At 34.7% G+C, this 15,513-nt stretch overlaps 1 protein-coding gene across 1 annotated transcript in view; it reads right to left on the reverse strand.

Moving 5' to 3' along the window:
- The window catches only part of Meox2 (mesenchyme homeobox 2), a 63,810-nt gene that overhangs the window by 10,422 nt on the left and 37,875 nt on the right, over positions 1-15,513 (reverse strand). The window contains exon 2 of the mRNA XM_005377333.2: positions 5,576-5,748. Within this exon, the coding sequence (XP_005377390.1) occupies positions 5,576-5,748 (173 nt within the window). The remainder of the gene's footprint in view (positions 1-5,575; positions 5,749-15,513) is intronic.

The raw sequence follows: 15,513 nt of genomic DNA on the forward strand, positions 1-15,513 counted from the left end.
AAAAAATATATATATAATATATATATAAATATAAATTATAGAATATATATATAAATAGAACAGATAGTGATTCAAAGTTCAAAATATATTCTACATTGAATGCATCTCTAAATTTTTATGAGAAGACGTGTGAATACAGAGGACAAAAAGAGACAGATTGATATTTACCTATCTGTATGTCTAGGAATATAAGAAGAAAGAGTACAACATTTAAAAAGAAAATAGATTAATTCTCAAAAGCAGTTGGAGACTGGTAAGCCCTCATTTTTCTAAAGTTACTTTTTCTATGTTATCTCCATATCAAAAGTTTACATATATAAATGGTTACGGATCATTTGTTTATTCTGTCTTTTACTCTAATATACAGATATCTCTTAAAATTAATTTAGGAAACAGCTGAAACTTTAACTTTGTGTACATCTTGCTTTATGATAATCTACCTAAAATTACTTTTCATGAATCCTAACCTTTTCATGGAACTTGAGGTAGTTTTGAGTCTGGCTTTGAGATCCTATCACACATTATCTATATACATTGCTTATTTATAAAAAGAATTATCAAAAATGTCTCTGTTAATTGTCCACTTAGATTTCTTCTCCTGTACCCCTGTTACTTTTACCTTCTGTTATTCCACTTTCCCAAACGGAGTTAAATAATGATTAATCTTTAAAAATACCTAGAATTCCAAGAACTAAACAAAGAAAACTTCTTGCTGTTACTCAGTACTATTACTGTTCTAATGACCGGTAAATAATGAGGCAAAGTATGGAAGAATATTCTGTAATCACTGGCTACACAGGTAGTCTTGGATCAGTGAATGAGAAAAACTGCATGTAAATGTGAAGCAAAAGACAAAAGTCACTAGATATTCACGCAGAAATAATTGTCCTTCATAGTCATGGAAAGAATGAACGGCTCTTTTGCAAATACTTGACATTGAGCAATTTAATGATTTATGAGTAACAAACAAAGAATAATGTCTCTCGTTTCCATTACTAGAGTTTGATTCAACTAGGTGGGATTTTCCATTTATCTTGGCAGAGATATGAATTCAGTCTGTTTATTCCTGTAATTTCAGAGAATTGACAAATCTGCCATGTAGCACCTTTGATTAGCTCTGTGGAAAAGGTTTTATGAAGTGGAAGGATCTCCTATTCTTTCTATATTTGGCCATTTTAACGCTAAAAATATCCATTTTCTACTTCTTTTATTCACGTATACAGCTGCTTTCTCCTTTATTCTCAAGGTGAAATACTACTACATATCGGGCAACATCTTGCTCCAAATTTATCTGCATGGGGGAGAAAGGCCAAAATCAGTTTGTACAATTGAAAAAATACCTAGCAATGGCAGGATCCCCCAGATTGTGGTAACTGACCCTGCCAACTAACGATTATTAGCTGTTCATCTCCAAGAGTAAATGAAAATAGATTATAAAGTGAAATTGCAGGTTAGCAGCTGGAACATTACTAGAGCGATAACTCTTCACTAAACAGCTTCATATAAGTAAAAGTTCAGTAGTGTTGTAGGTTGTTGGTTTTTATTTAACATAAAATAATTGTGTTTACTTTCTATTTGTTAACAGGGAATTATTTTATCGTATCCTGTTTGATCTTTTCATTTTTCCTCCCTTTTTTGATTGATGAGGTCCAAGAGAACTATAGACTATAAAGGGAATTATAGCACCCCCCCAACATGGCATTCTGGAAGACCGAAATGGATCTGAAGTTGTGTGTGTGTGTGTGTGTAAAAGATTTTACAACCATTCTTCAGGTAGGAATTGGAAAATGATCTGAGTGATTCCTAAGGATTCAATATCTCAATTATTTCTAAAATGATAGCTAACCATGAGGAAAATCAAACAACTTCTATTGCTCTCTATGGTATGAATGCCTGTTCTAATGCCAGACAGCAAATATGAACAAATATGAAATCCAAACCTCAAGGCACTGGCATTAGAGTGGGGCCTTTGGAAGACGATTAGCTCCTGAAGATAGACCCCCCCCATTAGCAGAGGTAACATCCTCATCAAACGTTCAAGGGAGAACTTACAAAGCCCCTCAGCTTGTGAAGCTACAGTGAGAAGATCACTGACTGTGAGACCCACATCAGACTCTTTATCTACCCGTGCCTTGACCTGGGACTTTGTAGCCTCTAGAACTGTAAAAATTAAACTTCCTTACTTTATTAGCCCCCTAGTCTACAGTATTTCCAATACCACTTTGAACTGGTAAGAGAAGATGCATCTCAATTTAGAGAAAATGGACATAAAGGAATTCATTTTAGAACACTACATCTAAAGTGTTGAATGCCCATTCTCAAAGGAGCAAAGTAATTAGCTGGGATAAACACCTTGGCAATCTGGGGGAATATGAGCTTCAAAAATAATAAAATTGATGGTTGAAACATACATTTTTTTCCTGATAAATTCATCATATTAAAACTTGCCCACCAAAAAAAAGATAAAAATAAAAATAAATAAAATAAAAAACCTTGGCCCAGAAAAAGAAAAATAAAACCTTAAGAGCCTTATTTTAAGATACTAACATAGTGTAGGAATAAAAGTAACATTTGACAACCAAGAACATTCTCCCTTGAGGCGTCTCTTGTGACATTCAGCACTCATCACAACTGGTGATACTTGTTCGATTTTTGCCTCTTCTGTGAGTTCTAGGATTTACTTCTTTAGCTTATTTTGACAAGATTTTATTACTAGCACCTAGCTCAACAAATATTTGTTTTACAAACCAAGTAATTCAACATGCCTTGCACAGTAATGTTATTTCCCCTCCAGGTGGTAGTTGTGTTTTATAGTTTATACTAAAAATCCTTTCATATGTATTATGGCATGTAAATCTCAGTGGAAGAAAGACCAGGTATTTTTATTTTCTATTTTATGCCTCAAGGAGTTTGTCATTGCTCTAAGAATGCATAATTCCAAGACACAAATATTGGATATTCATTTCTACTTTTCACATACTAAATCAGTTCTTTCTTACTCTACATAATTATTCTTTTAAGATTTGCTCTTTATGAGGAGTTTAGATTCCAAGGCATGCATCCCTTTTTCATATTAGTTTGCAAAACAGAAATAGAGATTTATTGAATAAAAGAGAGTCTTCCCTAAAAAACTGAATTTTCAATTGTTTGAACACCTAATTATCTTTAACAGTATTTGGGTGCTCTTTTTATTTCCTTATGATGCTGTTGTTAGATTATTTCAGAGATGCCTTCCAATGACTTCTGTTTGACATCAGACTTGATTCGTTGACTTACTTTGGAAAAAGGAGCATTAAAAAATATAACGCAAAGAGAAGCTTAAAACACCCTTGCTTGCTGGAGTCTTGCACCCACTGAAGCATCCCATGCTAGCCTAGTAGCAGACAAAACCCCACATAGTGGAGCCCAGCTGTCCGAGCTGAGGCTCTGTCAACTCTTCAGCACACTAGCTGATGTAGGGAAGGTTGGCAAGCCTAGCCCAAACCTCTGACAGAAAAAAATTGTTAAGTCACTAAAAATGGGTCATTTGTTTTAGCAGTGTAAAACACTGAAACAAAATACTGAAAATGTTATTAAGTATGTGTGTGTGTATGGCTATGTAAGTTTTTCAGTAGAATTCTTTTCAAAGGATGTCAAATCCATTAGAAAGAAAGAAGAAATATCCAAAATATCTTCAAAATTCTCAAATCAGATTTAAAGAATAACTTCCACAAAGAACTTATCCTATACCCAAGCAGACCTCTGATCAAAAATGAGGGACAACCATGGCCTTCTCCTACATTAGTAAACAAGAACCTCAACTTTCCTCTTGGCTGAGAGCACATGCTGTGTCTGTCCTTTTTTGTAGAATGGAATTAGACTTATCTTCTTATATCTTTCATGTATTATTTAAAATGTTACTATATTTCTTTCAGCTTGCAATCGCTGTATAACCATACTGAGGTGTAATTACTCCCCCTTTCTATTTTCTTCTTCTCATTTAAAAATAAATAAATAACAATCAGACTTCTGATGATGTAGACTGTGTACCTTGCTTTCCATTGTGCCATATTCTGTACTCTTATAGCGGCAACTCTACATGAAGTTCCAGGGAAGAACATGTTGTGCTCTATAACTTAGGTGCTAGTCATAATATTTAATAAAATATATACTGCCAATAAAGAAAACCGCATAAAAGTATTGCTGTGTATATTTCCATTACCCAGAAATAACCTATGAAAGTTGAGTTCTGAAAAGTAAAAGAAAGATGATTGAAGAAGCTGGATAAAATAACTTTCCCTCAAAAGATATGTTACACTTGCCCACACCCCATTGATATTTTCTTGGTTCCAATGGGCCTCTGGAGGAAGTAAGTACAGTCAAAGAGGAAATGAAATTTCTAGCCCTCAGAGTGCCAATCATAACTGCACTGTCCATAAAGATGTTTGCATTTGCCCCTCAGGAATGTTTTTCTGAAGATTAGCAACTGTTAGCTATCACCAGGCTTCATTCTCCCAGGGCAAATCAGAAACTACAAAAAGACCTTGTGAGTACTTAGGGAGCAAATCATTTGTCATCCAAAAAGGGACCAAGATGTAATTAATTTTTGAAATAGTGTTTATATCTTCTTATTTGGATTCTATAGATCACTAACACTTTAAAAGTGGTCTTTGTGTGAGTACCAGAATTTGAACTGCTGAGACTAATACAATTTCAAAAATATTTTGCACAAGGTGATAGAAACATGGCCAATGATCTATGTGCTATAGCCTCCCAACGTTTCCCAGCCTCTCTGCCCCAAAGTCGCAGCAGCTGACTATTTCCGAACATTACAGTGTAAATGGAAGTGACATGGGTCATTTCCAGGTGAAAACATTTGCAGGTCAGTGCACAAACTTCCCATTCTTTTCTGCCTCCTGTGGTTGCCAGGGACACCACATGTGGAGATGCCAGAGAAGCAGAGTGTGCCTGTGAGTGATTATTTGGAATGCTGAGTGTGTAGAGTTTTTATGGAGAGTAAGCAAATAATGAACTTGTTTCATTATTCCATTGAGGTTTGAGGGTTAATGTGTTACTGCACCATAACATAACTATCCTGAGCGATACAGGAAACCAACCTGGGGTTGTTGACCTTTTATTTCATCAAATAAGAAAATTTTTAAATATAAGCATATGAAATTCTTTTTTTTTTTTTTTTTTTTTGTTTTTTTTTTGTTTTTCTCCGGTACCGGGAACCGAACTCACGACCTTGCGCTTGCCAGGCAGGCGCTTTGCCGCTGAGCTAAATCCCCAGCCCCGCATATGAAATTCTTCACTAAGGGACATCATTACATAAAGCAATATCTTTTTTAAAAAAATACAAGAAGTTCATTATCACAGAATAAAGATTCTTTCCTAAACCCAATAAATGTAGTTTTCCTTCTAACATCTTCATATTTAATATTGTCATTTTGCTGAAAAAAAACTTCATATAATAACTCCCATGCCTTCCAACTCATGTTTAAGAATGACAGACCTAGATGTTTTAAAATGGTGAAAGAACACTGCTGACTCAAAGTAATAAAAACAATCATGGAAAGACAATGTCCAGTTTTACCTGTCTTTCAGTGAGGTCTAGATTCACCGCTATTTCATATCGCCGCAGTCTGGTCAAATAATTATGATGGGCAAATTCTGCTTCAAGTTCTCTGATTTGTTCTTTGGTAAAAGCTGTCCTTTCCTTCCTGGGTTTGCTGTTAACTTCTGACTTGTAATTTCCTTCCTGGGAGTCTGCAAAAAAAATAAACAATAAAAAATATTTAGTATTAAAAGTGTTTATTCAAGACACAGGCAATAATATTATTCATAGACACTGAGTAACTACTTTTCCAGGTTTTGAGCTAGATAGAGTATAAATAGAGAGCAAAGACACAAACATCAATTTCACCTCAATAGGGTGAGATATGTTTCCTATTTTTTATATCTGCCTTTCAAAAACTGACATCCTGGTTAGGGAAATATTCAACTTTCCTTTTACAAAACATGACCAATAGTTGGATGGCTCATAATATGGTATTATCATAATAAAATAGACCAAAGCCTCAAGAGATAACACATTTAGACATAAAATTTTGCCTAATGTATATACTTGTGGTCTAAGTACTATTGAGTATAAAATTCTTTTCTTAGCAAGGTAGCAAGTACAGTGCATGAGTATTTTTGCAATCAAATGTTTAGCAACAGAGCTATAAAAGTTCAAACTCAAACTGAGCATATATAAAAGTATGTATGTACTTAATGGCTTTTTTATTTCTAATTATGTATGATCTCTTTGATGACATGACCTATGTTCTTTTATTATATATCATACTTCATTCAATATGGAATCTATAAATAAAGCTATGTTCCTATAACTTAAAAGATGAACAGAGTTTAAAAGTATGTTTTCTATTATATGTAGTATATATACATATATGTGTGTGTGATAATTATGTTGTATAATACCTAGCATCAATGATTCACCACATCAAATCTTATAATGCCATATAAAGATAAAAATAATAACTTGGAGTATATCATTCTATCTTTATTTCTCAGGGACCAAGACAAAGTTAGCACATGGTATTTATTCCTATAATATTCTTGAGATGTATGTTAGAAGATATTCTTTTTTTTTTTTTTTTTTTTTTTTTTTTTTTTTTTTCTCCGGTACCAGGAACCGAACTCACGACCTTGCGCTTGCCAGGCAGGCACTTTGCCACTGAGCTAAATCCCCAGCCCCTGTTAGAAGATATTCTTAATGCACCAAAGAACAGCATATTTTTATATAATGGAAAAGAATCTGCATATACCAAGTAAAAAGTAATCAGAAGCACCTCTTGTAAATCATTTTATATTTATCCTTTGTGAAATATCAACATAATCAAGATAAAATGTAAGCTAGTACTCTCATGAAAACTATTTCTAACTTCTAATTATTTTTGAGCATGTACATATAAGCCCTGATGACTTTATCAGGTAAAAATATGATGAAACACTCTACGCACTCAAGTAAGAAAAGTAATGCATGAAAAATTATGGATACCCAAAAGCCACTAAGTGACTTTTTAATTGATAAAGATAATAATGTGGTATGGCTTACAAAAGAAATTTTTAAACTGCATTTTTTTTGCATCCAGGAATAGTTAATTATCCCAAAAGCTACAAAACACTATTTTTATTTGCTTTATAAATGTTCTATTCCTTTCTGTCTGTCTGAAGGAAGTCAAACTAAAGAAGGCCCTGCATATTGGAAATCCATTAGACAAGGCACTTTAGTGTAAACACTTTTGTTTTGACTCTTACCAGAATCTACGCTGACCAGATGTCGAGTGTTCTAGTCTATCAGCAGCAGCAATAGGTTTGAATCAATATCTTGGCAAATTGGCCTTTCCTTTCTCTTGATGGATCACTGACCAGTGTCCTGGCCTTGTCTAAAACTCCTCCTCATGCACTCACCACATTTCTAGGCTTGTCACTTACCTCCGTGTGGACTGACTCGCCAACTGGCAGGGCAGGTGCGATTTTATCCAATGCAAAAAGTGTTGCTGGTAACATCAGTTGATTACACACTATGGGAAGCCACTGGGACCAGGTGCACTATGTAATAAATTAAGTTTGCACTCTGATATAGGTCGTGTTCACAGAATGCCCACCTAGCTGGCTTTTAGTAGTAACTGCAGTTCACTGCACACTGTTTTGAAGCCACAGATTTGCTAATATCCACATCACAGGACGTTTTAGCTATTCTGGCTTTGTCTGAAGAAAACTTCCAAGTAATTTCTTTATTTAAAAAAAAAAAAAAAAAAAAAAAACATTATTCCATGGGCTATTGTGGCAAGCTGCAAACTCAGCGGCAGCACAGAATAATCCAATAAAAGTCCTCCTCACAAGCATCCATGTTCTCATGAATCAAAAGAACTGTGGCCAATTTGGAGCCACTCTCTGCCCGAAATTTGTGGCTGGTTATTCTTTATATGGAGAAGGTGCTCTTTTCCCTTCAGTCAAACAACTCTGGAAACTGATGACAAAGCCAGCACATTTTTTCTCATGAGCAATTCAATTTGAATGATTCATGGTTAGCACATTCCCTTATGTAAGCATGAATGAACAAATTCACATTGAGGAAAGCCTATTAGCTTGTATTTATTTTTGTTTCTTTGAAACCGATCTCCTCCAACTTTTGCAATATTCAAAAGTACTTCATAAATACCATGCATGCACACAAACAAACACACAAAACATGAACAGTCATATGTGATGGCTCCATATACACATCCATTATAACTAGAAATACACAACAGGAGGTTTATATATCCAGCAACTAGATTTAAACAAAAATCTGGCTATAACTCAACACTTAAATCCAAAAACAATTTACTGAGTGCCTGAATTCCAAACCAAAACTGCTCTGAAGTAAAACCCAGTGACTAAAATGAAGTAAACTATGCACACTTACATTTACGATAATCACAGAAGGAATCATTAAATTGCAATTAATAAAGCATGAGTCAGTGTGTGTGTCTTCACAGCATAACCTAGAGGAAAGCCCGTGCAATTGAAGTGGGACCAGTGTGAATTAATGCCGTGGGTACTTTTTTCGTGATACATATGATTCTACTGTGGTTTATACCCACACTACTACTCTGCCTTATTAAAAACATGCCCCTTGAAATTTCATTTTTAATTTGTATTTTGAATAATCTTGGGTATTTAACTTTTTTTTTCTTACAGGGTCCAAAGTTCACCACTTGCTGACCCAAAGACCTCTATCTACTGTTACCACTTCACTAGCTATTTTTTTGGTGGAAAATGGTTAGGAGGCTTAAATGAGGCTTTTGGCAAATTTCACATCAGCTTCCATCTGTTCCCCAGCTGTTTCAACTGAGGCAAAGCTCCCTCCGTTTTCTCCGACCTCCCATAGCCTATGCCAAATGGTAGGTGTTGAGGGGGGGAGCTGGAAACTGCCTTCCTTTCTTCCTTACAACCACAAACAAAATGTCACCATCTGTACAGTGTTTTCCAACGTAAAATATTACCATTGTTGTTTTTCATCTCAGATGCTTTAATGCACCTGTGGGTGCACCCTGGCACTCTCTCACCACATGGAGGAAAGTTTGACTTATGTGTTCAGGTATCGTTGGCAGTCCCATTTCTCTAACCTTTTGCTCCCTGCAACTGCACTAATGGAAGAAGTCTGCAGCACTTCCGTGGAGGATAAAAACTGCCCTCTAAGGATCCTTTCTGTCTAGCATTTAGAACTTCTCCACATGTGACTTTTTATTTCCCCCAGTGCAAGAGGATGCCAAAAGACAATAATGTTTTATTGAAGACAAGTGATGTGAGGGCTTGGTCTGTTCATTCATGGCCCGGAAAGCTTTTGAACAAGAGAAAGAAAAATATGATTGAGTAAATTTTTGGCTACTCTGGCTAAACTTATTAACTTGTTTAAATGAAGAACATAATTTACCTATATCTGTAAAATATCAAGATGTAATGGGACCTCGATACAGCTTACTATAAAATGAACTTTTGTTTCATATTCTGAAGAAAAAGTAAATACAGAAAAGCTCAGGGTATCTTATTCCTTTGCAATTTCTTGTATCAATGTTTAAGCTATTCAAATGAGATACTCTGTCATCTATTAAAAAACCTGCTCAGGATGTAGGTTTGGGAAGAGAATAATCTTTATATAGGCATAGGTATTGCACATGAAGGCAGAAAAATTTATAAGATAATTCTATTGCTGCTAGTAATTTTCAAGTTTAAACAGGAAATTACCTTCTTTATGGGAGTTCATCCAACTTGCTATTCCATCTTTCTAATAAGTGGGCATTTCAGCCTCTCTAATTTTTTTCTAAGTAAACATCCTTCACTAGGGTTTCTTAAATCCTCTTGCCAATCCACTGTCCAGACTGGAGTACAAACCATATTTAGAAACTACTACTAGTGAATACGTTATATCCTGAGTTGTGTAAGTTGGAAAAACAGTGTATTGAAAACCACTACACTAGATCTAGACTAGAAAGCACTGAAGACATTGACTATTTCTTTTAACTCAGACAGTAAAAAAAAACAAAGCTGTGATTATAATTTACCTTATAAAGTAGATCAAATTTGCATATTAAAAAAGAAAACTTCCACAGATTTTTAAGATAAACTATCCTGCTAATAATTGTCTTCAAAATGTGAAAATCGTTCTAACCTTGGACTTGTGACTATCATTGGTAAAAGATATACTTTTTCACCAGGTCACCTCATTGCTTGCCCCTTCCTTTGTTATTTGTGGGGTTGTTTAATATGCTCTCTAAGAAAGAACAAGTGAGATAAATCCCAGTTTGGTGCAATTAAAAAACTGGTTAGTTTTTATTTTATTTGCATAGGTGATTGAATGCTTTGAAGAGGTTATTTAAAGAAAACATATTATTCCTTTCAATGAAAGCAATCAACATTCTTACTTGGTGAACTATATTGAAAGATTAATGGTATAGAGCTGAAAACATTATGAAATAGTCCTTCATTTTGCTATTACAAGCTTGAGCTACCCTCAATATTTTTACATTTGTTCTTATATGACTAATTAAACATGAGGTTATCCAAAGTGAATAACATGATTATATCATTACTACTTACATAGGAAAAATATTATATTTGTTAACTTTTAACACAAAGCATCCTATATAAAATAGAGATTTAAGGTGGAAAGGCTAGAGATTTGAAATGCTTAATAAAAGAGATGTATTTTGGGATTACATTTTAGAATGAAAAGCAATTCTGATTTCTACATTAATATTAATTCTTTGTGGGCTACAAAAGGAAACTAATTTATGTCAAATTCAAAGATGTTTCTTTGTGAGGATGGAGACAGAGACAGCAAACACAAGAAGTAGCTCAGAAATATTGTTGAATTGTTAATAAGAGCATGAATTGGATATAAATTTTTGAAAATAAATAGTGCAAACTTTTAATTAAAATAACATGTCTGTGTCTCTAAAGCCACTCTCATTTTAGATGTAGCTGGGAGTAGATAATGCACTTGCCTTGACACTACGTTGCATTTCTGGGATAAACTGGCAAGTCTTATAACACAGTCTGTCTTTTTGCTTCCTCATCTCTCCACTAGAATTTTGAGATGACGGCAGTTATAGGAATTTTAGCCAATCTAAATTTGGTACCTAGTTGATAACTCTTTTTATTCAACTACATGATATCCCAATTGATACATGAATTTAGTGAACCTATTCTTAGAGGAGGTCTTTCATTTTTAAATGACATTTTAATGCTTTACTTTAATTTTATTATCCTGCCCTTTCTATGATTTATTTATTTTGTGGCTGTGACAGTAAGAAAATGCTAGCACAATAATTCTTTCATGACATTATTCTACAGTAAAAGCCATGGAGAAATAAACACTAATATCATGATTAACGCTATACAATTCCAAATACATTAAACAAAATAAGCACTTTTCTTAAAAAATGTAAGAGGCCAAGGATATGAAAAGGGTGTATAATTTACTTGAGTCTAATTTGGCATTGATTTAATTCCTCTACAAACTTCAGTGCACTTAATAAAACAACTAAAACTAACATATATTTTCTAGGTATAGAGAAACTTTACAGATCTTGCTTTTTAATCATTTCTAGGCTAAAAAACTGGTTGCAGGTACCCAGCCTTTTGCTGTACTCCTGCCAGAAAACATAAAACGGCAAAAGATCATGGCCATCCACCTAGCAAAACATTGCATATCGGATAGTAGCTGACAGCAAAGTGCCTACAGTGAGTTGAGAAGCCCTAATGAACAGTGTGTGAAATGGAGAATTCTACTATCTTTTCTCTGATGCTCTCAGTTTTAAAAGGTTACCCCTCCTGTGGACTCCACTCAAACTCTTTGCGCTTCTTTCTTAAATGTTTGCATATTCTGGTATCCTACTGATGATTTTCCCCTTTACTAAAATGTACTTCCCACATTTTGTTGATACCAATGACTGTTCGGGTTACCTAGACACTGGTGGTAGATCAAGATAACGCTACCATTTTTTTTTTTTTTTGGTTTTTCTCCGGTATCGGGAACCGAATTCACAACTTTGCGCTTGCCAGGCAGGCGCTTTGCCACTGAGCTAAATCCCCAGCCCCAACGCTATCCTTTTCACTTACACCTTAATACATGCAGAAGCACTAGGCAAGGTTATGATGCAGACGCAAATTTTGCACACACACCAGATTCACTTCACATACAGCACGTAGGTCAGCAAATGGTTTGGAGTGACTTTATGTTACAGCTTCTTTGGGGAGATGGTGAGGGAAAGAAACTATTTTCACAAATTAAGGGTAATAGATAACTGTGCAGGGGCCAGAAGAATCGTGACACTTCCAATTTACAGCTGTCAGTAAGGGGGAAAGAACTGAGCTCTTTTATAAAATAAGACAAGAAGATACAGATTTGCAGTGCAGGGCTAGAAAGTTCAGCTCAATTTTGCTAGTAGCTCGGAAAATCCCATGGCTATGTAGTTGGAGAGCGTCCATCGAGTTCTCTGAAAATATTATAAAAGCCAGTCTACATCTTCTCAGAACAGGAGGCCTTGCACTGTCACCATGATTCTGAGCCTCCTCTTGGCAAGTTATCACAGTGACTTTCATGTGTGTCTGTAACAATAACTTAGAAATTACCGACCGTTTCATTTATTTTCATATTGTATTTCTCCACAGTCTAGACTCTAGGAAATTTAAGAACGTGAATTTCTTCTTTATTCACCTTTGTATTATCAACCCTAATTCTACAACTGTGCTGAAATTTTTACGTTTGTGCTTTGATGATGTATTATTATTTCAAAAATAACACTAAGGAGGTTTATTCTTTTATTAGAATTTAAGTGCAATTTGGCTTAAAAATAGAGAAAGCATCCCTCAAAAATGTTTTATGTGAACTTTCAAAGCACTTATGCACTTTTCTACTATAACTTATGGAAGATTGGAACAGCTGATTTTCCCCCATTTTCCTACTTACAGTGGTACCTTTTAGAAACATTCAAATAGAAAAGTACAGGATCCATGTTACTTGCATAACATTTAAAATCCAAGTGACCAAATGTTATGTGAAGTAAAGGAATAGTTTGAATATATTTCAGAGTTCCTAAGCTCAGCACCATTGATGTTTTTGATTGGATAATTCTTATTAAATATTAGTCATTATTATTCATTTGAAATCAGTGAAATATTATAAACACACTCAAGATGAAGGTGCCAGAGGAATGGTAGAGGATATTTAGCAAAATCTCTAACTTCTGCTCACTGACAGCTGTAGCGGTCACAAAACTCCTCCTAGTGTTACCAGACCATGTGCAGAGTTCTCAGCTCCATATAAGAATAAACAACAAATAATACTTTAGCGTATCACGAATATAGCATAAAACATACTTTAAAACTTAAAACTGTTGATTTTTTTTATTAGAATGTTGATCAAAGCCAGGCTTGGTGGTGCATTCCTGTAATCCCAGCACTTAGGAGACTGAGGCAGGAGGGTCACCAAGAGTTCGAGGCCAGTCTGAGCTACATAGTGAATTAGAAACGAGCTTGGGGGAGCTGGGGATTTAGCTCAGCGGCAAAGCGCCTGCCTGGCAAGCGCAAGGTCATGAGTTCGGTTCCTGGTACCGGAGAAAAACCAAAAAAAAAAAAAAAAAAAAAAAAAGAAGTCAGCCTGAACTACAAAATGAGGCCTGCCTACCTTGTCTGAAAAAAAAACTTGATCAATTAAAACTTCTGATCATTGATTTGGGATGCAAATATAACTGGATATCTGTATTTTAGTTGGCTGTATCTGGCAATCTTGCTGTGGCCTGACATTAATAAAGGTCTCCATGCATTAGTAATCTACCTCAAGGGGAAAAAATCACCCACAGCTGAGAATCGTTGCCTATGGATAATATCTGGAAGAAGATATCATGATTCCAAATTACAAAACACTTTCTAGGGATGACCAACCTTATTTTTAAATTAATGTGTAAATTATTTATGTAAAAATAGCAGCTTTATTTGTGGCCTCTTTTAATCAATAAGTGATAATTGTTTGAAAGGAGGGTAGAGAATGTGGGAAATAAGAATCGAGACGTATCATGTACAGAAACAAATTCCCTACCATGAATGTGATCATTATGTATACTTCAAATGCACCCAGAAGCTTAATTAATTAAAAGATTGCTTAAAAAGACAGTTTTTAAAAGCTAAGTCAGTAACATATAATTTCAAAATATGTCCTTCCAATGACTTCAGGAAAGTAAGCAGAAAGATAGGCACATGTGACATCACCATAGTATTTTGTGACATTTTCCTTGGTCATTTTGCTGGAGATGAGATACTTTCAAAAGATACAGAAGAAAGTGTTCTACAGGATTTCTACAATACAGAAAAGCATGCAATAACTAGTAAAAATCAATTATTCAGTATGTGTATTTGATTAACAAATACTGAAGGAATGAATATTGATTAATTACACATAGAGGTTAGAAATGGAAGAGACTGCTACATATCATCTATTTTTACTTGTTGTATTTTTATACATGAGAAAAACAGGGCTGAGAGTAGTTAAAATACTCATCAGAGGCCACTGTAGTCACCTAGTATTTTTAGGGCTTAACTTTCATTCAGTTATAAAAACCAACCAAAACACATTTTTTGAATTCTCCAAATTCTCCGGCTTCATGACCTTTCCATAATACTAAGTATTGAAGAAACATCACCACTTAATGATGATACTAAATATAGACACACTAAATACTCAAACAGAATCTTTATTAACCAAGATGACAAATTCACAAATGAGATGTTGAGAATATAGCCTCTGATATTTATCTATTATGTAACCACTACTACCTTTATTTTCATCTTTAATACAGAATTGAAAAGGAGAGAAATAAATTAGTGTAAATCTTTTACAAGCGTGCCTATTCTGAACCCTCAGTAATCAGTGGTATGTTTTAGTGATCAGTGAAGACTTTGGTCTAAGGCCTTAGTAGTTGAAAATTATAGATTGGATAGAATAGGTAGTTAGAAAGATTTTCTGAGCTGTAGGAAATTTATTTTTCTTAACATGGAACTCAATCTAAAACCTAGGAAGTATAGAATTTACACAATGATGAACAATGTTCTACAATGGAAAATGGATGAGCTCCTAAAAAGACCTATATGCTGTTTCTGGCTACAATAAAAGTGAAGCTGAAGGATTATGATTTTCCAGGGAAACTAGTGAGGTGACACTTTACAGGGCCCAGTGGGATTGATGTATGAATTTTGTTTCCTCTGAAAATTTTATGGGAAAATTTAATGAAAGTTATCCAATCCTGGCATATACAATGCACTGGAGACTCTGTGTTTGTGTGTGTGTGCTTGTGCGTGTGTGTGTGTGTGTGTGTGTGTGTGTGTGTGCGTGCATGTGTGTGTGTATCTCTTTTTAAAGAGACCTGGTAAACAGATACATAGAGAAGGTAAGAATCATTTTTTTCCAAGATATACAACATGTTT

The sequence above is a fragment of the Chinchilla lanigera genome, unplaced genomic scaffold (assembly GCF_000276665.1).
Source record: "Chinchilla lanigera isolate Chin_1 unplaced genomic scaffold, ChiLan1.0 scaffold00009, whole genome shotgun sequence".
Lineage (NCBI taxonomy): Eukaryota > Metazoa > Chordata > Mammalia > Rodentia > Chinchillidae > Chinchilla > Chinchilla lanigera.